Source organism: Prionailurus viverrinus, chromosome D2 (genome assembly GCF_022837055.1).
Source record: "Prionailurus viverrinus isolate Anna chromosome D2, UM_Priviv_1.0, whole genome shotgun sequence".
Taxonomy (NCBI): Eukaryota; Metazoa; Chordata; class Mammalia; order Carnivora; family Felidae; genus Prionailurus; species Prionailurus viverrinus.
In genome coordinates, this window is record NC_062571.1 from 76,041,339 (window position 1) to 76,065,225 (window position 23,887).

The window sequence follows — 23,887 nt, forward strand, 5'->3', positions numbered from 1 at the left end:
TTTTAGAAGCTGCAGAATTAACTTTTATTACAACTTTTGGCATAGATTGTAAGTAAGCCAAAATTATGTATGTATTTTAAAATTATACTACAAATATGCGTGCCTCAAGGGAAAGGGCAGGCAAGTTTTAGTGTCAGTCCTAACCTTCTAGTCTGTGCTTAGGCACGAGGAACATTCCTTCATTCCTTCCAGTGTCCAATACATATGTCCATTAGACTTGTAAAATTATAAAATGAATCCACAGTCCAAATGTCTTTGGGTAAAAACAAAACACAGTTAAAACATAAAAGCATCCCAATACGTAGACGCCAACTTCTTCCTGGAAGCCAATACAGACAGCTAGATGGCTGTAGTCTTTTCTGGGCCACTGTCTCCACTCTTAGAATTCACCTGTATTAATAGCAATGGTGTTCTGGTTTAAAAATGCAGACTGGGTGGCTCAGTCAGTTAAGTGTCCAACTCTTGATCTTGGCTCAGGTCATCATCCCTCACAGTTCATGGGTTCGAGCCTCAGGTCAGGCTCTGTGCTGACCACACAGCCTGCTTGGGATTCTCTCTCCCCCTTTCTCCCTTATGTGCTCTCTCTCTCTTGGGATTCTCTCTCCCCCTCCCCCTTATGTGCTCTCTCTCTCAAAATAAGTAAACCTTAAAAAAAGCAGATGCCACTGGAAACACGGAAGACATTCTACACATAGTGAGTAGATTGGATGTTCGGTTTTCCTTTGACACCTGTGAATACTGGGGTGGGGAGGCCTTCAGAGTTGAAACTTAAGAGCAGGACCACAGAGCAGCAGCTGACTCTTCTGACCCTATCCCGTGCTCTGGACTCACACCTCCCAGGACTAAGAACCTGGGGGGCATCGTATATTTGGGAAAGGGTCCTAGTAGCTTGCAGACTAGCCTGGAAATGCAGGCTAACCGTCAGACATGCAACTACAACTCATCTAATCAGCTAATAAATCGTACCTTGGGGCCAATCAGTGATGTCACAGGTACAGTCCTGCTCTAGTGTCTGGACACTCAGCGGGTTACTGCCCCAAGTTCTTTTATTGGTTACAAAGAAAAGGCCTTCTCCCCCAAATATCTTTTAAGATTTCCACTTTTTGAAATCCTAAATATATTAAGAAAATTAAATGTTGGGGTGCCTGGGTGGCTCAGTCTAGAGCCTGCCTGAGATTCTCTCCCTCTCTCTCTTTCAAAATAAACAAACATTTAGAAAATACTTAAAAAAAAAAAAAAAAGATTAAATGTTGAAAACAGTGGCTTCCATTGCTGGTAACATCAAACCAAAAACGCTGCATCTGATTAAGTAAAGAAGCATCAATACTCCCTCTTCTGGCCTTATAGCTGTACCAACAGGAATTCTCCCCACCACTCAACACTGGAAATAATTTACATGTCTGTAGCCACTATCAATCTGCAACTAACACTCTCTGAAACTATGATGTTTCTAATTTGAGGAGAATACCTGAAACAGTAAACCACTCACCCACCCACCCCCCATATATATAAACTCACAGAGAGGATGGCATTACAAGGAAACTAAGGGGATCCTTAATTATGGAAGGAAACATAGTAGCCACATCTGCTCTGTTATATTTGGGTTATTTTCTTTGATCCTACATACTGAGACATTTAATGGCCCAAAAAACTCAAAACCACACTCAACTGGATATGTAAACTCATCATAATAAATAAAACACTTTGACTGTAACTACAAATCAACACTAAAACAAATTCTGTAAGTATTTTATTTATCATTGAAGAAAAAACACAGCAGCAAGTTCTGTGTTGGCTTCAATAAGACCAAATAGTTAATCTTTAACATAGCTACAACACTCCAAAATTGAAGTCAACACAGTCATTACTACAAATTACTTGTTCAAAGAATCTATCCTGAAGAGAAAGGAAATTAGGAAAAAGAATTTAAACAATTCCTCCAAACCACACATTTATAAATATTGTCATATTTAAAATGCTTGAAAGGCATGAATTCTCCATTAATGGAAAAGCAGTTTGCTATTGGCAACAGAAAAAACTCAGCAACAGTTTACCAAATGCTTTAAAATTTAAAAGCTGTAACTGTTTCGGATTCACACTTGAGCAGTATTCTTGTCATTACGATCATGACTGCAAATTGCTTTATACTCACCTCTCAAGTAAAACCTACAGAAAATCCCACTGTATCCAATGTTTGTAATGTTTACTGCACTTATAGTGAACCTAAAAACTTTCTAAATGTAGTTAATATAGTAAATACCTCAAAGTATCTAGAGGTATGTCTCAACCACTAATGGTGTGGAAATTGTTTCAGCCCCTGCTCTGAAGAGTCTTCAAATACATTTTCTATAACAGAACCTTACCTCATTCCAAATGAATATGGTATTTCAAAAAAAAAAAAAAAAAAATCAGTTCTATACCAAGATACAGGTGTTACTCCATACCTGAAGGGTTCACATTTTAATTTATTTTTTAGTTTTTCTCTTTTGTAAACAAATGATTGATGAAATAATGCAACACCTCAAATTCCAGAAAATGGCCTCGTCGTCCAACCTCCTGTGGGTACGGTGCATGATCAATCTATTATAGAGGATTAATACAAGTTCATGCTTTTTGTGTTATGGTGAAACAACATTAAAGAATCCAATTTAGACTGGTTGACGCACAAGTATAATAATCCTTGAATGGGATCAAACCTATGTGAGACATGAGTTTGAATCCATTATCTTGAGATTTAACGTCGTACCGTGGTCCATCCATCTTCATCAGTCTCATTTTTGGTGCGACGAAGAGACTCCCGATCTTTCTCAGCTCTCCAAGAGGACTTCTCTTTTTCACCTTCTCTCTCCCTTTCTCGGTCTCTTTCCCGGTCTCTTGAAAGAGCTGGGGGAGGAACACGACGAGGGGCTTCCCGCTCTTCTGCCCGCTCATCTTTCCTGTCATCAGCACGTCTCCAAGAACTTACTAAAAGTTTAACAGAAAAAGAGAGTAAGTTAGTGCTGTACTGTATTGGCTCAGACTAAACAGAACTTTAGCAAAAAGAATGTTTCCAATTACTCAGAAATCCTGTACTAAAGGTAACAATGCAGAACCCCCATAAAAAAAATAATAAAATAAATTTAGTAATTTAAGACAAGGTGACAAAAATCTAAATGAAAATTTAAAATTAAAAAAAATTCTTGGCTCTTATTAAAATCGAACAGCAAAGTAGCCATTAAGCATAGTTGTTTGTTTGTTGTTGTTTTTTTTTTTTTTTTGCATTTATTTTTGAGACACAGAGAGAGACAGAGCATGAGTCAGGGGAGGAGCAGAGAGAGAGGGAGACACAGAATCCGAAGCAGACTCCAGGCTCTGAGCAGTCAGCACAGAGCCCGACGCGGGGCTTGAACTCACAGACCATGAGATCATGACCCGAGCTGAAGTCGGACGCTTAACCGACTGAGCCACCCAGGCACCCCCAGCACGGGTTTGTTTGTTTTTTTTTTTAAGCTAAAGTTTCAATAGTCACAATTTCAGAGAAACAATGTTTTACAGTTTGTGCTTATCTACCAAGATCTTACTTTTAAAGAACAAATACACTATTTCCTGGTTACATAAAATAAGCTTTCAAAGCAATATGTATCACTACTATCCAACGTAATTAGCCTACTGATATACTTTGAATTTAGAAATGAGCTAACTTCACAGAGTGACGAAGATTACGAAAACTATAGATTTAAACTGAATATTCATGATCTTATTTTTGATGCTTACATGAGTATGTGAGATAATTAAATAAAACTCAAAACTTCCCCAGAAATTATGGATTTCTGATAGTCCAGCAACATGCAGGCCATCCATACCTTCTTCACGTTCTGATCTGAGAGGAGGTCCTCTTCGGTCTCTGTCATCTCGCCTTTCTCTTAGGTCACGGCGATCATCTCTCTCCCGACGACGGTCATCCCGATCCCTATCATCTCGGCGAGCTGAATCTCTCCAGCTCGAAGATTCCTCCGCTGGTCCTCTTCTCCAGCCACCTTCATCCCTGTAGCCATTCAAAATGTTAAATTCTGTTGTTAAACTACATGATAGCGTATGTGAACAGATCATTTACGAGTTGGTGCTGAGAGAGTTTACAAACCTAACAGGGATGAAGTTTAGATTAATAACTTGATCTCAACCTGATGCCTCAGGTGTAGAGGTCAAATGAGATTATCTGGATCTGTGCTTTCCAACCTAACAGCCACAACCTGTATGTAGCTACTTAAACATAAATTAACTGAAACAAAGTCAGACCTTCTGTCAATAGCACTACCACGTTCCAAATGTTCAATAGCCAAATAGTATTCAAATAGCTACCATACTGGATATTACAGATCCAAGACAATTTCATCCTTGCAGAAAACTGTATTATAAAGAGTGCTGGTTTAGATTCATCAGCACAAAGCCAATTTGGCCAGAAGAAGCAAGCTAGAACCGCTACCGCTAATAAAAGTAAAAGGAGCTTTTACTAGTTTAAGGACTATATAACTGAAGAATTTAAACCACAGAGGATAGGCAACAGATGGGTAAAGATACCTGGTCTGGCTTCCTTACTAAATCATTACAAAACCTACAGAAAGCTACACGGTGTCAGCCTCACTTCCTCAACTTTGTTAAAAAGGGACATCGGTTGAGGGATGCAGCACACCATTTCGCAACGTGATCTGGGAAAACACCCAAGGGTATTTAGGAGAATCCCAGCTGTAATTCCACAAAGAGTCCCAATCAGAGCATCAAACCTTGGCCGTCTGAAGCGGTCTTCTCGATCCCCCTCTCGCTCTCTGTCCCTTTCTCGCTCTCTTTCTTTCTCTGGGTCCTTGTCATTTTCATCACGATCTTGGTTATCTCGCTCTCTTTCTTTTTCTCTATCCCATTCACGTTCTTCTGATGGTCTTGATTCTCGAGGTGGACCCCAACTCTCTTCTCTGGCCTTTTCTTTCTCTCTCCATCCACCTGTTGGTTTTTTTTTTTTTTTAAGAAATAAGATTTTTTTTAATACTCCAGAAACCCAAGTTGGTAACTATGACTACACATCTTTATGTTGACATTAATATCACCATTATGTATGTTAATTTAAGACACTCCAGGGATGCCTGGGTGGCTCAGTCAGTTGAGCACCTGACTTCGGCTCAGGTCATGATTTCATGGTTTGTGGGTTTGAGCCCCACATCAGGCTTTGTGCTGACAGTGAGGAGCCTACTTTTCAGATTCTGTCTCCCTCTCTCTCTGACCCTCCCCAATTCGCTCTCACTCTCTCAAAAATAAACAATAAAAAAAAATACAATACAATCTTATTTTTAAAAAGAACTAGGGGCGCCTGAGTGGCTCGGTTGGTTAAGCGTCCGACTTCGGCTCAGGTCATGATCTCGCGGTTCGTGGGTTCAAGTCCCGTGCCGGGCTCTGTGCTGACAGCTCCGAGACTGGAGCCTGATTCAGCTTCTGGGTCTCCTTTTCTCTCTGCCCCTCCCCCACTTGTGCTCTGTCTCTATCAAAAATAAATAAATGAAAAAAAAATAAAAATAAATTTTTTTAAAAAACAAATGCTACTTATATCATTTTACAGAATCACCAGCTTGTATTTACAGCTACCTATTATTGTTTTTCTAACACACAAGGAGGAACATGTAAGATAAGGGAAATTTATATAGCCTGGGTTGTTTCATATGCTGAGATCATGGCTATAAAAATCTGTTCTGATGGTAAATAGACAACTCATTTTAAGCAAAAAAACTTAAAAAGTGGAGGATTAGGAAACAGATCTGAGATGGAGCCCCAACTGTAATTTCATTCACATGTTGCAACATTTTCAAAACCTTTGTAACTAAAAACTTTCTTTTCATATTCTTGCCCTCCACCATTTACCACCCATGCAATCACGGAACAAAGAAAGATCAATCCTTTGACCCCACCCTATCCATCACCTCACACTTAACGCTGGGATGCCCAAACCTAGGAATGTAATATATTTGCACAAAGAGGCCAAAGGGAGCAGATTTACATGAAAATCTATTACCCTTGCAGGACTATTATTGTTGCTAACATTTCTATTACAACGTGCCACAGCACTATTCTAAACCTTCTGTGTATATTAACTCATTTAATCCTTTCCATAGCTTTGAGATAAGTAAATCCCATACCTGCCACTTTACATACTTGCTAAAATTTGTAAGTTGCTAAAATTAATACTCAAGCACTTTTATAGTCCCTCGCAGACACGTGCAGAATGGTATCTGAGTCGCCGGAAGAGCCCATTCACAGTGGAGGGTGAACAAGGCAACGGCCCTGTTTTCTTGCTGCAGCACTCATACTTTTTTTAATTTTTTTTACATTTTATTTATTTTCGATAGAGACAGAGCACAAGTGGGGGAGGAGCAGAGAGAGAGGGAGACACAGAATCTGAAGCAGGATCCAAGGCTCCAGGCTCCAGCTGTCAGCACAGAACCCGACGCGGGGCTTGAACTCACAAACCGCGAGATCATGACCTGAGCCAAAGTCAGACGCTTAACTGACTGAGCCACCCAGGCGCCCCAGCTCTCATACTTTAAAACAAGTATCCTTTTGCTGGTCTTAAATTTAGCAACACATCTTTGTGTTTTTGTGTTTTATTGGTGATTTCACGGTTTAAAATGGCCCTCAAGCACTGTGCTGCAGTGCTGTCTCGTGTCCCAAGCACAAGAAGGCGATGGATGCGCCTTACAGAAAAAAATACCATTTTAGATAAGCTTCATTGAGGAGATACAGTGCTGCTGGCCACGAGTTCAATGTTAATGAGTCAATTAACATGTTAAAACAGAAATGCACAAAAGAAGGTTCTGCGTTCATTGGTTGACAGAAATGTTGTGAGCAGAGGGCTTAACGGAACCTAATCTGGTATTTTCCTTCAGAGCAATGATTCAGTATTCACAGTGACTATAAAACGTCTATCGATAATTAACGAGAACCTACCACACCGTTATCCCTGTTTTACACAAGGCACAGAAATGTCACACAGCCAGACAGTGGAAGGAATGGAGCCCAGAAGAGACAGAAACACCAAGGGCAAAGGAAAGGAAGCTGCTCACTGAAATGTGCATTTAGGACGGCTGCCTCCGGTTACTGCTCCGAGTCGGGAGTGGGAGAGCCTGCGGGGACCAGGAGCAGCAAGAGTTCAAGGAAAGCATGATAGCGGCCCAGACCTAAGCACTTGTAGGGGAACAGAGAAGTGTGTGGATTTAAGGAACATAAGGAAACAGAACTGAACTAAATGAAAAGACTTATCATAAAGGATGAAAGAGGGCAAAGGACAGCTCCCAGACCTCTAGGTTATAAAATCCGACAGATGGCGGTGGCCCTGATGAGAAGCCTGTGGGTGTGAATTCAGTTTCAACAGGCTAAAGGCGACACGTCAGAGACATTTCTAGGTAGAACTGTATGGTGTGCAGCATGAGGCTGGTAACATGGGTCTGAAGGTAAGGAAAGAAGTCACCTGGAGAAGATGGTAACAGAAGTCACAGATTATGTACAACTGCTCAAGAACAAAAAAGTATGAAAACATGAGCAGGCCCAAGACTGAGAAAGTAAGGAACAGCTCTTCCCGTAAGCCTAACCCCATGGTAGGCAAGACTGCAAATACTTAGTACACTTTTTCATTATTTACACAAGAAGGCTGGTGTAGGACAGAACCTGAGAAACACCAATACTTAAGGGACAGGGATGGGACAAGAGCCCTCAAAGAAGCAGTCAGCAGGCAGAGGGGGGAAAAAAGCACGAATCGCTTAAGCAGAAAAAGGGGTAAGGTTATTCAACTTGTTCTGGTGTGTGGGATATCAAAGCCAAGCTCCTGAGATAAAAGTCACTGCACAAACACCTAAGGGAAAATAAAAGACCAATTTATCCAGAAACTAATAACAATATAGCCTAATCGTTGTTATCTATACATTAAAATTTCATTTTTTAGCTAAAAAATAACTTTTTATTTAGATACTGAAATACAGTCATTTGAAATGTCCCTGTTTGAAACACTACAGAATAGTGATTAGCATATGCAAGATTACACTTTCCATTTGTAAAACACATCAAGCAGAGTCTATAAAGCATCTAAGCTGGTTTTCTGAATACCAGAATTTTACCTGGCTTGACAAATGGTCTCCAGGGACCAGGCCTTGAGTCCTCGCCCCTTCTGGGAATCCGATCATCATCTGTGTTTCTCCAAGGCCCCCGGTCATCATCTGCACCACGTCTGGAAATTCTGTCATCATCAGCATTCCTCCAAGGTCCTCGATCATCATCCAACCCACGCCTCGGGCCCCGGTCATCATCCATGCCACGCCTGGGACCCCGATCGTCGTCAGCATTACGCCAGGAAGACCGCTCGTCATCTGCACCTCCTCGCCGTGGCCCCCGGTCCTCATCCATCCCACGTCTTGGTCCTCTGTCCTCATCAGCTGTTCGCCAGCTTCCTCTGTCCTCATCCAGTCCCCGTCTAGGTGGTCTGTCATCATCCGCATGACGCCAGCTTCCCCTGTCTTCATCGCCAATTCGCCTGGGAGGCCTGTCATCATCTGCACTACGCCAGGAAGGCCGGTCATCATCTGCCCCCCGGCGAGAGAACCGGTCTTCATCAAGGCCACGTCTGGGACCTCTGTCCTCATCCATGCCACGCCGGGGAATGCGATCATCATCTGCTCGGAGAGAAGACTCTCTCTCTTCCTCATCCCCCAGTCGCCTTGGCCGATCATCCTCTCTTCTATGAGGCCTCTCCTCATCCCGCCCCTCTCCACGTCTCCACTCCCTACAGAGCAACAAGCCAAACATCTTTAAGAGTCCATTTTCTTAAGAGCAAATGATCCTTTTGGGAATTATTTCATTCACTTCTAAAAACCACTTCAGCCTAAATTCATTATTCCTAGTCCTGAAAGAATATGTGCTCCTAATAAAAAAATAACACAAAATATAAAATCTTACATCAACAAATAAACAAACAGGTAGACAATTAAAGGTATCTACCTGCACTTTACCAGAAGCATCCTGGCATCCATTACTATGAGCTTTCAAAACTTAATTTCTGTATAGCACTTATGACCAGCCATCTTATCACGAGCAGTCATTTTTGAAGGATGGTTCAATCCACTTAAATTTAAAGGAAGGGGCACCTGGGTGGCTTAGTGGGTAATCATGACCGGATTTCAGCTCAGGTCACTGTCTCATGGTTGTAAGATTAATCCCTGTGCCGGGCTCTGCGCCATGCATGGGGCCTACTTAAGATTCTCTCCCTCCCTCTCCCTCTCTCCCTGCCTCACTCTCTCAAAATAATAATCATAATAATCATAAGCAAAAAAATAAAAGGAAAATACGTTCTAGAACTATTCATTCTTGCTGTAATCTCAGTATTATTCCATTAGGGAACAAAAACCCTGAAGCATTTATTTCTCAAAATATCTAGAAGTCCATAATTATAGCACCGTTGAAGTAAACTATAAAAACATTTTGGTAGCAGACATGCATACAATTCTTCATAGTTCTCCTTTCCCCACCTCTATAAAATAAACCCAACTGGAAAACTGCTAATGAGGCATTAACAGGACCTCTGTCTAATTGGTACTATTTTCCTTGACTCTACTTACTTCTCTGGTGGGCCTCTTCTCCACTCGGAATCTACTTCAGGTCCTTTTCTCCATGTGCCTTCTGAATCTCTATCTCCCCAACGAGAGTCCTACATTCACCAAAGTTAATGTGAGGCACTACGTTGGCAACACTTATTACAACTACTAGTATTACCAAATGTTTTTGCACTTATATTAACCTTAAGTCCTTAAATATAAACAAGTTTTAAAATGGTTTGTTTTAACCCAAAGTCAGAGTGGTAGTACAGTGAAACTGGTGTGACTGGCTTTATAAATCAACAAAATACCACCTTGAGAGCAATCTCTCACCCAACCCCTGGAATTATTCAAATATCTGCAGATATCCTTTGATCCTCAAAATTCCCTCCTGAGATTACGTGAAAAAAGCTCGGTGCCCCAAACGTACATTGCACAGGACCTCCTAAAATGGAACAAATGAAATGTCAAATGAGGGATGTTTCTATTAACAGTATTTCCCTCTTCCAAGTACTATGTTGTCATTAAAAATTATGGAAAAGAGTATAGGGAGATAAATACGCTTACAGTGGAAATGTAAATGTGGTACAACCTCTGTAGAGAGCAAAAGCACACAATTTTAATCCCATACAGCTCTGACACAGTTTGATGGCTCCTACAAACATAACCTAAGGCCACAGTCAGCAATTAAGAATACTCTGGAAAATACAAAACAAGATCTGCGGCAAGGGTGGGAAGAGTAAGGTAAAAATCTAACAAAGCTAACAATTCCAAGTAGGTGGTGTATAAGAGGATCTTTATTTAAATTTTAAGAAGTGTTTTGGTAATAAAACCTCCAATAACAATTAACATAAGAAACTGAAGGGAAGAAGAGGCAGAGATGGTAAGTCACCTGCCATCGCAATGGACTCTGGACTCTTAAGGTGGAGGTTATTCTAAGAGACTTTCCCAAGTGGACACCGTGGGAGAAAAGAGGAGCTCAACTGTCCATAAAACTTAAGGTCACTACAATGCAGGGAATGTCAACACCCAGAAAACCAAGTTTCTCCCACCCTTCATACTCGCCCTAGAAAGTAAACTCAGCAAAGAATTCAAGTTATTAGAGGTTTTCACACAACTAGACCCTCAAAGAAGATTTTCAAGGATGGCTATGATAGCCATTAAACAAACAAAAAGAATTCCAAAAGGCAACATGATTACCAAAAATTTTTAACTCAGTTCATATATCAAACAGAACAGGCCCCACTAATAAACATATAAACTGAACGGGAATCTCAGAGAACCAGTTTCAAAAGGACAAAGAGATTTTTTTTTAAAAAGGGAAACATTAAAAGAAAACAATAGGGCTCTGAAAGGCAAATAAAGACAAGAGAAAAAGCTTTCCCTAGATTAAGGAAATATAATCTTCTCTAAGGTAAATAAATTGCATCCTCTGACTACAAAAGGCACAAGTGCCAAAATGGGTGAATAATAAAGGCTATGTACTTAGGTGACTGGACAAAGTCTCAGGAAAATCTTCATGCTCCTTTTACTCCAAGGACAGAATATTCTGAAATTCCCAAGGAATAATACAGAGTATCTACAGAAGTAGCAAGACCAAGACTATTCTCACGATCTCCTCCCTTCACTGTGTACTGGGATACTGAGCAGTCGTGAAACTTCTGAGGGAGGATTCGAACTGACCAAACCACTACACCATTTTTCAACTTTGAGGGGAGGAAACAAAAAAGAGAAACCTCTTTGGAGATATATACAAAGACAGCCTGGAAAAAAAAATTGAAAAGATATACAAAACAAGACCAAAAAAAATGTTATCTGCAAAAGAGAAAAAGTGGTAAGTGTAAACATATTTGAAACTAAATCATGTTTACCAATCTTGTTGGAAAAGTGTTAAGAAAGTCCTAAATACATTAACATGTTTTAGTGAGCTGGATGTAAAAATATTCAACTTACTGCAATAGAACAAATAAAAGTAAAGGATGCTCAGAATTTTTTTGTTCTGAGAAGACAGAGTTCCCAAAATTTACAGACTGTGAAGTTGAGATAAATTTAAAAAAACGGTGATAATCACTAAGAGACTAGAGACAGCAAAAGTGTACTGAGAAAAGTTCTTAAATTTGGCTTGAAGAAAGCAGTGGCAGGAACATGGAAGCAAGTAAAAAAATATAATAATTACTATGTTAAATGTAAATAAATTAAAGACTCTAACTGAAAGGGACGGTAGGGAGGGGGAGGCACAAAACAGAAACAAAAGACTGAAAATGGACAGATTTGCGAAAACTAAAACAAAAAAAAGCAACTCAGGAATCCATCATCACAGCCAAGTAAGTCACCTCCCTTTCTTCAGAAGATGAAGCTCCCGTAAGTTAACAGAATGTAGCAAATTAAAATAAGTAACATTTCTGATTCCATATACACATACAACTTTGTGCCCAATAGAAAAAGAATATGCGTAACACATCATGTTTTAGAACACAAAATTAGGAATCGTATAGGCCACATTCACTAGTAACAAGGAAGTAAAAATAAAAATTAGTAACAGGAGTAACAAAACCAAAAATCTATCCATATACATTTTAAACGGAAATCAAAGAACAGCAGGTCATCCAAGAAAACTGACACAAGGTATGGCACGGAGGAAGGAATGGAGACAGGCAGCAGGCAAGAAATCCTCCAGCTCCTCAAGTCTGAACATAGAAACAAAGCTGTATCTTGTTTAAGAGGGAGCACTGGCACATCCAAGGGGAAACAAAGAGAATGCAGACAGATGTCAAAGAACCATAAGGCATAAAACGAGCTCAGAAACGGTTAGAGTATAGATGACTAAGAAGAAAATGGTGACAGACAAAGCTACTGGAAAAAGCAGGAAACAAGAAAGGCCTTGACTGCTAAGGCAGGTTTTACCTTTGGTTCTAAGTAATGAGTACCAATCAAAGTTTGAAACCCAAGAGCAGGTAAAATGATCAAATATACATCATGAAAAAAATGGCCACAATGTAGAGGAAGGTCTGAAGCTGGGGGGAGACTATAATCAGAGGGAACAGTAAGGAGACCAGTAAAATAATACAGACAAAGGAAGATTCTAAATTAAGCCAGGAACGTAGAACAGAAAGGAGAGGGGGTAGATTCAAAACTCTTAAGATTAAATGGGTAACGGTGCAACCAATCAGGAGCAGGGATTAGAGACACAAACTAGAGGGGGAATAAAAGTCAGTTTTGGACGTGAGCGCATATTAAAAATATTTAGGGCGGCATTTGAATCACTTGGAAATATTGTTAAAATGCAGATTGTGGGGCGCTTGGGTCGCTCAGTCAGCTGAGCGTCTACCTCTTGGTTCTGGCTCAGGTCATGACCTCACAGTTCATGGGTTCAAACCACACATCAGGCTCTGGGCTGTCAGCACAGAGCCCACTTGGGATTTTCTCTCTTTCTCTCTGCTCCTTCCCTGATCGCTTGCTCTCTCAAAATAAATAAACATTAAAAAAATAAATAAAACATGAAGCTGAGACACTGATATGTGCACTGAGGCACGTGGACCATGCAAGACAACCGGGTGATAAGCACAGCACATAAAAACAGAGTTAACTTCTACACTCACCTTTCTAGAAAGTGGATCGTCACCAAGTCTTCTCTCTTCCTCTCTACGTCGTTCCCTTTCTTCAATTTCCAGCTCTCTTTGGCGTTTTTTCCTTTCCACTTCTTCTAATTTCTTGACCCGCTCCTGATATTCTCGTAGCTCTTCCTCACGTTTTGCCCGTTCAGCACGCTCTCTCTCTTCACGCTCTAGATAACGGGTTAGGTTATTAAGTGTGCCAAGTCTTTGCCCTAGAACTAGGTCTACTTTGCTGGTATTCAGCAGGCAGCGTAAGGTAGAAGGAAAATTCTTTTTAAAAAATTGTGTGTATTTTACAATGAGCTAAGGGGCAGAAGATATTCAAGAAAACAAGTATGATGCCACTCGACACTTTTGTAACGACAAGATACTCGAATGCCTCCCCAACTCCTGAGCATCTTGGGATTCCAGAGAAAGGACCATCTGACAGACTCCATGTAGTATGTGCTCCTTAATACATGTCAGTGCTACATAAACTTGAGTGATAAAAATTAAAAATTAAAGAATGGTATTAATTAAAAAAAAAAAACAAAAACAAAAGATGTGGCAATAAGCTAGAAGAGGACAGAACATCCTCACCTAAAACAAACTTCAGACAACTAAAAGTTAGCTTAAGTTAACTGCAATTAAGAAGCCACTGATCCTGGTTCCTCATTCCTGTATTTTCTAAGTAAGATTACTATAAGGCAGACTATCAACCTTGCCTCACACACCCTCCAACCTTGGTCTAGCGATACCTTTCAGCATCTGTTCTTCTGCCCTCCTTTGCTCCTCCTCTTCTTTCTCTCTATGGTAGGTTATTCTGCGTTCTTCTTTACGCTGCCTTTTGCGCTCTTCCAACCGATTATGCCTTTCTTCTGCTAATCTCTCCTCAAATTGTTTAAGTTTTTCCTATTAATAGAATGGACAATAAAAATCCAATCTTTTGAAGCCCTACAAACCAGCTAAATTTGAAGTTTACAAAAGCACCGCAAGTTTCTTGAAACCCTATGCGCACACATTTCCCAATGACCGGTTTTTGTGACGTGTTGTGGCCAGTTATTTTTTCCTACACCAGTGGGTTTGTTTTTATACAAACCAAATCAAATAATTAAATTAGAATTTAAGAGCAGGACACTTTGATCTATTATTTCCTTTCTAAATCCAACAGTAAACAAAACTTACATCCAAAGCAAATATAATGCAGTCCACTTGCACCTTCAGAAAATTTGTTTATAGTGATGGCTGACTGCTTAATAACCTATGAAATATTTTCAAGAACGTTTCTATTAAAATGTTATTTAAATGATTATTACAAAACATTGGCTCAGGACACAACGTACCACTGCATTAAAGAAGAACCTTAAGGCAAAACAAAAAAGCTCATGAATAAATGTTTCCCTGAAACCAGTAACTTCACCTCATAAACAGACTGTCGTGCGGCCTTGAGTCGCATTACAAATAAATCTCTGTCTTCAAGCATTCGTGACATTCGATTCTTATGTTCGAGAGCCTTTTCACGTTCTAGTTGCATGGTAGTAATCTGCAAATACATAACATGAAGTTAAATTTCAAAGCATTCACTTTCTGATTAGTAATTTACTCTCAATTCCTGACAGATATTCTCAAAGAATGACAAGCAGATCTTCTGCCCCTTCTATCTTGCTATAAAAATGGAAGGGTTACTATATCTATGCCCATGTGTCCCTAGGCGGAAATCAGGGACAGGAGACGGGTAAAAGAGTCCTGAGGCATCTGTAAGAAATTCTTATTTAGGCCCATGGTACTGAAAATTTTTATAAAGGAAAAACTACAATGTATACAATAAAACAAAAAGTAAACACCTCATGGTAATAAGCACTACGATCTAATTATGAAAGATATTTTCTCCCTTAAAGAAAACTGTGGAGGTTCAGGCAGAGTGCACTAATGATTTAAGAAGACTTTTCTCTCTGTACTCCAAAGGGAAATGGAAGGCTTCAGGGCAGAGACTACAACAAATCACCTCAAATATTTTATCTGGTCTGCACTCTGTTTTCTCTGATTTTACACATTATCACAAAAATTCGAACTTCTGAAAGAATGGGAGGAACTGGCAAACGAAGCAAAGAATGGCAACACTCCAGTGGAACCAAGAGGCTGCATTCTCCACACTGCAAGTCCCCACAGGTTTGTTGTCTGTCTGTATTTACTTTTTTTTTTAAACTAGAACAGGGCCACTAGTTTTTAATCACAATTTAATCACGAGCATTTGAAAGCCTTGCTCTTGTACCATTAGATAAATACAGAAGGGACAGTCTAGTCCCCAAAGGCCATGTACTGTATGATTCCATTTATATAAAATATCTAAACAATAAGCAAATCTAGAGACAGACAGGGCACTGGTGGTTGCATAAGGCCAAAGTGGTGTGGAGAAAATGGGGAGGGACTGCTAATAGGCGTGGAGTTTCTTTTGGGGTAAAGTTTAATGGCTGTGCAATTCTGTAAATGTACTAAAACCCATCAATTACAGTTTAAACGGGTGAATTGTGTGGCATGTGAGTTATATCCTCATAAAGCTCTTTTTTAAGTGAACTTTTCACCTGTCTTTTGCGTTACTACAAGTTTCATTTTTTAACCTGTTGTAAAAACATCTATCTGCCCACCAGTCTGTCTGTATTCAGCCATTGAAGTGCCACCATTCCTCGCAAAAGAGCACAGAATGATCAGTTCTGAAACCGTGGCCCCATTACTGGCAGAGGATTTAATTATAGCTTACAGTCTAAAAGTGTTAGTAAGATTTAGTCCAATGTAAATCTTACTCTTTCTTCTTCTTGCTGTTCCCACAGATCCATGTCTTTAATCCTCTGTTCTTCATACGCGCTCTTTATCAAAGGGATTTCCTCCAAGCGTTTAGCTCGTTCGAAATAATCAATCTGAATGACATGAAAACAAAAGTATTTAAGAAAGAAATTTCTGTTAACCTGACATGTTGTAAGTTTACCAACCAGTCCTTTCATTCACCTTCTTTTCTTGATTCTTCAGGCGTTCCTGAAGTTCCTTCTTTTCTTTCTCCAGTTGTTCAACCTGTTTAGCCATGATAAAATCCGGATCCAATTCTTCCAGATCCTGTAAAGTATTACAAACGCACAATCACTAATAAGAATATAGAAGAAAGGCGTATGGAGCAATGTTTTCTAAAATCAAAACCTAAGTTACTTTTCATACAATGAGTAAGTGTTACCAGCGGGTAAAGTTAGGCAACGTAAGAATGTTTTACAATAGCCATATTTCCACTTCTGTGTAGGGAAAAACAACATAATCTTAACATCTACTTCTCATTCCGCCCACCTGCACGTACCCAACTCTGTTTTAACAATGGCTAAAAACTGCACAGAGCCATTTAAAACAAATGCTTACTTCACAGATTATAGTTAATGAATCAGCTGTACCAAACGAGTGAAAATAACCAGATTACTCAAAGTAAATCACTAATTGGTAAAGAACTGTGCTTCTGAAATGTGGATCAAAGACCGTAACAAGTAGTGAGCTACATACTTCAATATCAATGTCTTTGAACGCTTTGGCACCCAGTTCCGTTTTCTTGATCTGCTCCAAACGCTCACGGACAGTTTTCTTTTTGATTTGTTCATGTTCCTGTAAAATGCGCTCCTTCTCTCTCTCCTTTGCCTCCTGTCGCAGCCTCTCTTCTTCGGCTTTCCTTACTTTCTGAAGTTCAGCTTCCCTCTGCTCCAATTCTTCCTTCTCACGCTGAATATTGAGACTCTCAAGGCGCTCTTTCCTTTCCTCAATTGTCTGACGGCGAGCCAGGATACGCTGATGCTCTTTTCGGGAGTTTTTAAGGTATGCAGTAACAGCCAACTGATGCTGTTCTTCTTTCTCTTGCTTCCAAAATAAATGGATTAAAAAAATTATCACATGACACACCAGGGTATTAGGCATCCAAAAAATTACTAAATAATCCTGACCTATTACCCTTACGTATATCTGCATTTAATAACCAGAGATGATGTTACTCAAGCTACTAGCTCCCAGCACCAAATACTATGACCTATACAAAATCTTTAATAGCAGCGACATATCTGAAGAAGCTTTATTTGCTAGGTCCATTGTTCTCTGCACCAAATCTACTTTATAGCATGTAAGCCAAGGAGAAAGGCTAACAAAACTAACAAAGAAAGAAGTTAAGCAGGAAGGAAAAATCCCACAGAGGGGGTGAAGAGGGGATATCCTCTTATATGTGATAGGTACAATACCAAAACTAAGAAATACAACTGAATAGGAAATATGTAATAAAGTCTTTTTCTCAGACATCATCCCGAACAAACCTTTTTGTGCAAGACATAGCGTAAGGGCCCCTGAAAGATTCTGTAGTTCATTTCTCCCCAAGATGCATACCAAAATATGAGCTGGCTTAATGACTTCAAGTGCCTTTGCAAGTACTGAAGACATCGCTGTCAACTGATTTCTGATCTGTTCTGAAGGCATGCTTTGCAAATGAGGACCAATTGGAGCATCTTCTCGAGTAGCGTAATTCAAATCAGATCCAAAACTAAGGGTCCGAGAAGTGTGGTCAATACGAACCTTTGAAAATTAAACAACCTCATCAATAGTTACATCTATATACAAATACGAAATCATTCTACAGACGGGTCCCTTATTATTTTCTTAAATGTCTATTTTTGAGTGAGAGGAAAAGAGAGAGAGCGTGTGTGCACACGAGACAGAGCACAGGGGAGGGGCAGAGAGAGAGGGAGACACAGAACCCAAAGCAGGCTCCAGGCTCCGACCGTCAGCACAGAGCCCAACACAGGGCTTGAACTCGTGAACTACAACAGCATGACCTGAGCCGAGTCAGACGCCCTATTGACTGAGGCGCCCAGGCGCCCCACAAATAAGTAACTTTTGATAAAAAAATTTCAAATGAATATGAGAAAACATTAAGAATGTTAAATACAAAAGCTAGAAAACCCATTCAGTACAACTTTAAAATGGTGCCACTGAACCAAAAACTGCGAGAAACAAAGGATAGGTGTTTTTTAGTCCTTAAAGGCCTTCTACCTCGGTGTCCCTTCCAGCACATACCTGCAGATCACAGTGCCTGGCAGCATCTACTATAGCCCGTTCCAGTTGGAAAGCATCAACAAAAGGAACCAGAGAAGTCAAACGGGAAAACTCAATGCTCTGATAAATCTGTGCCACCTGCATAAAGGACACAAGGTTAGCAGTAATAGCTATAATTTATTCAGCATTTTTATGTGCAGTCTTACACAACTATGAGTAGAACCTATGTCCATTTCCCAGAGAAGTTAAGTTGAAGCTCAAAGTTAACTGTTAACACTACACTGCTAGAGTTGGAATCACAATTCAAAGCTATCAACCCCAAAAGCTATGCTCTGAACCATCACATTATACCATTCCTCAAAAGCATAATCCTTTCAAATCCTAGTTTCATCAAACAAAAAGCCCTGAATGGCCATATATTTGTAGAGATCTGCTACTTACCTAATTCATCTGAACACTTTTAATAAAATTATTTGTCTGAAGGAGACTGGCAGCATTACTATTTAGTTATACTGCTAATTAGCCTTCAACTATTTGTATAGCACATAAGAAATAACACTGCTCACATATACAAAAGAAAGCAGGCCAATGAAATGTGCATAAATACTGAAGTGAAAATACAGTAAAAGCCCCCTCCCAATGAAACAAATGGAAGACAAAACAGGAACATTTAAGCCATATTATAAACCCTAATATTCAAACTTACATAAGTCAGCCTAAAGTATGTTAAAAGACTAACAATAAATAGCGTTAGTAAGAGAAAAGGCTTCCCCACTCACCACAGGTAGGAGGGTTCACTAACTGAATCTCTTGAAGAGCTATTAAAGCTTTAAATGTGTAAACTCTGTGACTAATTCCACTTCTGATATTACACAAAGTCACAGAAGTACGTAAAGACACATGTATGGAAATGTTCACTGCTACAACATTTTCTAATAGCAGAAAAACCCCTAGAAATACGGATTTCCATCGGTAGAGTCTGAATAAATCACAGTACCCTTTAGACAATTTAAAACCATGTAGGTGTTGAATTAGATTTACACTACTAATGAGGAGAAATGTACGTAGATAGTGTTCAACGATAAAGGAGAAAAAAACTACAAATTATACGTAAAATATTGTTTTTCAAATCAAATAAATTAAGACTAATTTTGGCAAGGATAGAATTTGGTGAGGAGTTCAAATCCTAGGCCATTCCTCAATTTTTTAGTGTTGTGATAAAAACAATCAAGGGGAGAAATTCCAGTTCTAAATAAAACATTTATTTAAAAATGTTTACCTGCTGCAGAAGACGAAGTATGGTGTTGTTTTGCAGCTGTGGGACATACTGTTGCAACTCTGGTTCCTTTTCAGGTTGTTCCCTAACCCAATTTAGAACCTGTAAAGTCCATTACATTGAAAACAGATCATACTTTCTAATAGCAGTAAAACATTTATGAAGTTTTTCATTTTTTTTTTAACATACAGAAACATCACAGTGCAGGGAAATACAAATGTAATACAAAACTATGTTGATGCTTGTCTGAAGGTGACTGACAGCAATGACTAAATTAGCCATGCTGCTAATTTACCTCCAAAGGCTTATTTATTTAGCACATCAGAAATATCTTTTCCCTTAACATAAAGAAAAAAAGACAATGAAATGTGCACTGAATTTAAACACAGAGGACAATACTTCTCTCTCCTCAGTATAAATACAACCTGAAAAAAGGCCAGCTAGCAAAGGTCATATAACCAAAACTAGAACACTAAGCCTTACCTTTGTGACTCTCTCGCAGAGTTTTAGCGGGTTAAATTCTACTTCCAGCCAATTGTAAAGGTCTTTCACTTCGGGAACAACATACTGCAATACATTGAATCTGACCTACAATGAACAAAAGGTTTAACTGCTGAAGGAAATTTTCCAACTAAATTCCCAACTGAATTGAATACAAAGAAGAAAAATACAGGATTGGAGATCTAGAAAGTGTCTGAAAGACCAGCCTCAATCCTCTTTAAATTTACCAGAGGACTCTAAAAGAAAACTACACTTGGGTCTCTTACCCTAAATTATGTATCTATCTACAGTGAAAAGTCTCCCAAGAGCTTAATAAGGATATAAAAACTCTAAACCAACAAAATATTTACAAAGACAACTAGTGTGGCCAACCTAATTACCAGCAATAAGTAAAATCCCACAGTTCACAAATTACTGTACCACACAAAAATTACCATGCCAGCACTATTCATAAAAGCCCCTATTAGAAAAAACTCAGGACAAACAGGGATAGGTTCTTATACAGAAATGATCGAAGAAAAAAAAGCTACACACATGTGAATAAATCTCACAAGAATTTAACATACTGCATTTATGTGAACCTCAAATCTCACATAAAGTACACAGGCAAATTTATGTGTGGTGTCGCATATCAGGGCAAGTGGCTATTTTGGGGGGCATGGGGAGTGAGGACTATAAACCACCTCATGAGAATGTACCCAATCATATTTTTATATGTGACTAAAACTCAACTAAGGGTGCCACCTGAATAACTTTTCTTAAAAAGGGAGACAAAAAATGGCCAAACTTTATAAACCTCAAAACTGCCCATAATTAAATCATACCTTACCTAAACTATAAACTAGAATATATAATGCACACGGACCTTTACCCTTTACATGTGGGGAACTGCAAACCCAAAGACAGCAGACTACCTGCAGAGACACAGCAAGACTTGCAAGCACAGGATTGCAGGATTGCGTGTGTAGCCACAAGACTGGTCGCAAGACTGAGGCAAATGACAGCAGATCCTATCCCCACACATGAGCACTCTAGTCTACCTCCTATCCAAAATGGGTGCACGACTGATTTCCACATTTCTGGAATGTACCTCCCTCACAAGTGCCTTTATTGAAATTAAGTGTGGTGTGGTATAAGCATTCAAATAAAATTCTCCCAGCTGTAATTGTATTCCTATCAAATTATTCTAGATTCTCCATTTAGCACCCTTTTCCCCAAAGAGGAGATATGCTACCATGGGCTACTGTAATCTGTTAAAACATTTCTAAGATTTATAATCGGCTTTCTGATCTAAGAACGAGTTGCTTATGAACTCTGGTTAATCTGAATATGTTCCTGAGATAAGAGAATCATTCTCGGGGTGCCTGGCTCAGTCGGTAAAGCATCTGACTTCGGCTCAGGCCACGATCTCGCGATTCGTGGGTTCGAGGCCCACGTCTGGCTCTGTGCTGGCAACTCAAGGGCCTGAGGCCGGCTTCATATTCTGTGGCTCCTTCTCTCTCTGCCCCTCCCCCGCTCGTGCTCTGCCTCTCTCTCAAAAATAAATAAACATTAAAAAATAAATTTAGAAAAATCATTCTCTTGGTGTTTACAAATTCAGTTATAGGAGTTCAAAGCTCAGATCTCAATCTTGAATGTATGGTGAACTCATAAAGACTTATATAAATGCCCACTGACAGCCAGCTAATCTACTGACCTGATACCAACCTATACCGTTCTCATAAACTTTTATACCTGTCTATGGGCACAATAAGGACCCAAGTCTGGATGTCCTGGCTGCTGGCCGAAAGCTCTCCAACAATGATAAACAAACCAGTGTAAGACACCAACTTTAACATCAAGGTGTGTGTTAGGTATGTAGATAAAAGTTCAAGAGATATGGACTCTCTTTCCGGTTTAAACACTTGTTCAGTATTTTAAAATAAAAAAAAAATTTTTTTACACTACTTGCTAGTAAGATCTCTTCCCAAAGAAAATGCTATCATTTTATTCACTTAATTCTAAGTCCCACAAAAACTCGTCAAAACACAAAGTGACCTGTGGCCAGTGGCAACAAAATAAAACATGGAGGCATACAGAGACAGAGAAGTGCTGTTTTGCAGATTAAGTTCTTGTTAAAAGCTTACAACAGGCACCAGGGGGGCTTAGTCAGTTATGCATCTGACTCCTAGTTCAGGTCACAATCTCCGGTTTGCGAAATCGAGCCCCACGTCGGGCTCCACAATGCTTTGGGACTCTCTCTCTCCCCACCCCTCCCCCTGCTTGCACACACAGTTCTCACTCTCTCTCTCAAGCAAACAAATAAAAATAAAAACTGACAACAAAGGGAATCTGCCTTCCTACTGTTACAGAAAAGTGTTCCAAGGGAAAAGTGTTGCTACATAGAAAACTGATTAGTTCTTACTTAACGGGTTCTGCCAGAAAAGCAAAGCCTCTTCTCTAGCAACTGTCCCTCTATTTCTCTTGTTCCAAAGTAATTTACTGGGCTATTATATTACAGTAACTACTAAGTCTGACTATTGTGAGTCAGACTCTCTAAAACCTAAAGTTGTAAATCTTAATTGCCTGGCATGTAATACACACATGCAAGGGGCGCCTGGGTGGCTCAGTCAGTTAAGCAGCAGACTCTTGGTTTGGGCTCAGGTCCCAGTCTTGTGATTCTTGAGATTGAGCCCCGAAACTGGGATTCTCTCTCTCCCTCTCTCTCTGCCCCTCCCCCGTGGAGCATATTCTCTCTTTCTCTCTCTCAAAATAAATAAACATTAAGAAAATAATACACACTCACATGCTAATTTCCAGTGAATGCAAAAGTCCATCAACATAAACATTTTAAAGATACACCAACCTTAGGCTCCATATTCTGAAATTGATTGGTGTAGGTACTGGGTACAACCTAGAAATCTACATTTTTTTAAGTTTTATTTAAGTAATCTCTAACGTGTTGCTCAAACTTACAGCCCCAAGATCAAGAGTCACATGCTCTTCTCAGAAGACTGAGTCAGCCAGGCATCCCTAGAAATCTGCATTTTATTTATTTATTTATTTTTTATTTTTTATTTTTTTAAGAAATCTGCATTTTAAAAAGTACTTCATGGGGTGCCTTCGTGAGTCAGTCAATTAAGCTTCCAACTCTTGAGTTTCGCCACAGGTCATGATCTCATGGTCATGGGATCGAGGCTTGCATTGAGCTCTGCACAGCCTACTTGGGGTTCTTTCTCTCTCTACCCCTCCCCAGCTCATGGTCTCGTAACTGTGCTCTCTCTCTCTCAAAATAAACAAACATTAAAAGAGAAAGAAAAATTGGAAATATTCCCATTGTCCAGAATCAGGCCTAATCAACTTCACATTCATTCCTATACTCATCACCCCATTTCTACCATCTGTCAGCTTGGTTAGTTTTCCTGCAGCCCTCTGAAGTAAGCCATGAACCTTACCCATCATTACCTTGTCTCTTACTGAGTGGTCCACATTATTCCTCAGAGGTAGTCCAACTCTCACCTACTACATCAAATGTAACTTCAGTCCACCCCCTACAGAGGAATCACCTTAAAGGAACACTGTGCTGACTTACACCAGCAGTTCTCAAAACAGTCCATTCATCAGAACCACCTGGCACAAATTGTAAACCCTGACCATAAATTTCCTATTCTGAGCTGTAAGAATGCTCGAACTTATACCAACCATATCGTTAATAAGGCCAATTCGTGTTGGTGGGGCTTGAAGACCTAGCAGCGTTGCAAGGCGACGTTGTTTTTCGACTATAATGCCATCCATATCCAGAAGTCGAGCAATATCAGTACGCTCAGGGGTAATAGGGATGGAAAGAGTGGCCAAAAGGACTCTAGTAGACATTC

General features: G+C 39.7%; 1 protein-coding gene and 2 non-coding genes across 3 annotated transcripts in view; all 3 read right to left on the reverse strand.

Annotated features, from left to right (window-relative positions):
- Positions 1 to 1,737: 1,737 nt before the first annotated feature.
- Positions 1,738 to 23,887, reverse strand: part of EIF3A (eukaryotic translation initiation factor 3 subunit A) — a 35,914-nt gene continuing 13,764 nt past the window's right edge. Inside the window, exons 7-22 of the mRNA XM_047826142.1 lie at positions 23,715 to 23,886; positions 20,016 to 20,120; positions 19,536 to 19,634; positions 18,278 to 18,394; positions 17,591 to 17,776; positions 16,730 to 17,077; positions 16,196 to 16,300; positions 15,994 to 16,107; positions 14,613 to 14,735; positions 13,951 to 14,104; positions 13,199 to 13,383; positions 9,624 to 9,712; positions 8,130 to 8,791; positions 4,761 to 4,974; positions 3,843 to 4,024; positions 1,738 to 2,964 (exon numbers count right to left, since the gene is read on the reverse strand). Of these exons, the coding sequence (XP_047682098.1) occupies positions 2,735 to 2,964; positions 3,843 to 4,024; positions 4,761 to 4,974; positions 8,130 to 8,791; positions 9,624 to 9,712; positions 13,199 to 13,383; positions 13,951 to 14,104; positions 14,613 to 14,735; positions 15,994 to 16,107; positions 16,196 to 16,300; positions 16,730 to 17,077; positions 17,591 to 17,776; positions 18,278 to 18,394; positions 19,536 to 19,634; positions 20,016 to 20,120; positions 23,715 to 23,886 (3,085 nt within the window). The 3' untranslated portion in view covers positions 1,738 to 2,734. The remainder of the gene's footprint in view (positions 2,965 to 3,842; positions 4,025 to 4,760; positions 4,975 to 8,129; positions 8,792 to 9,623; positions 9,713 to 13,198; positions 13,384 to 13,950; positions 14,105 to 14,612; positions 14,736 to 15,993; positions 16,108 to 16,195; positions 16,301 to 16,729; positions 17,078 to 17,590; positions 17,777 to 18,277; positions 18,395 to 19,535; positions 19,635 to 20,015; positions 20,121 to 23,714; position 23,887) is intronic.
- LOC125148535 (small nucleolar RNA SNORA19) lies at positions 18,728 to 18,857 on the reverse strand. Its single transcript, XR_007145614.1, has one exon. It is a non-coding gene; the product is annotated as a small nucleolar RNA SNORA19 (small nucleolar RNA).
- LOC125148536 (small nucleolar RNA SNORA19) lies at positions 19,773 to 19,906 on the reverse strand. The gene has a single exon (XR_007145615.1). It is a non-coding gene; the product is annotated as a small nucleolar RNA SNORA19 (small nucleolar RNA).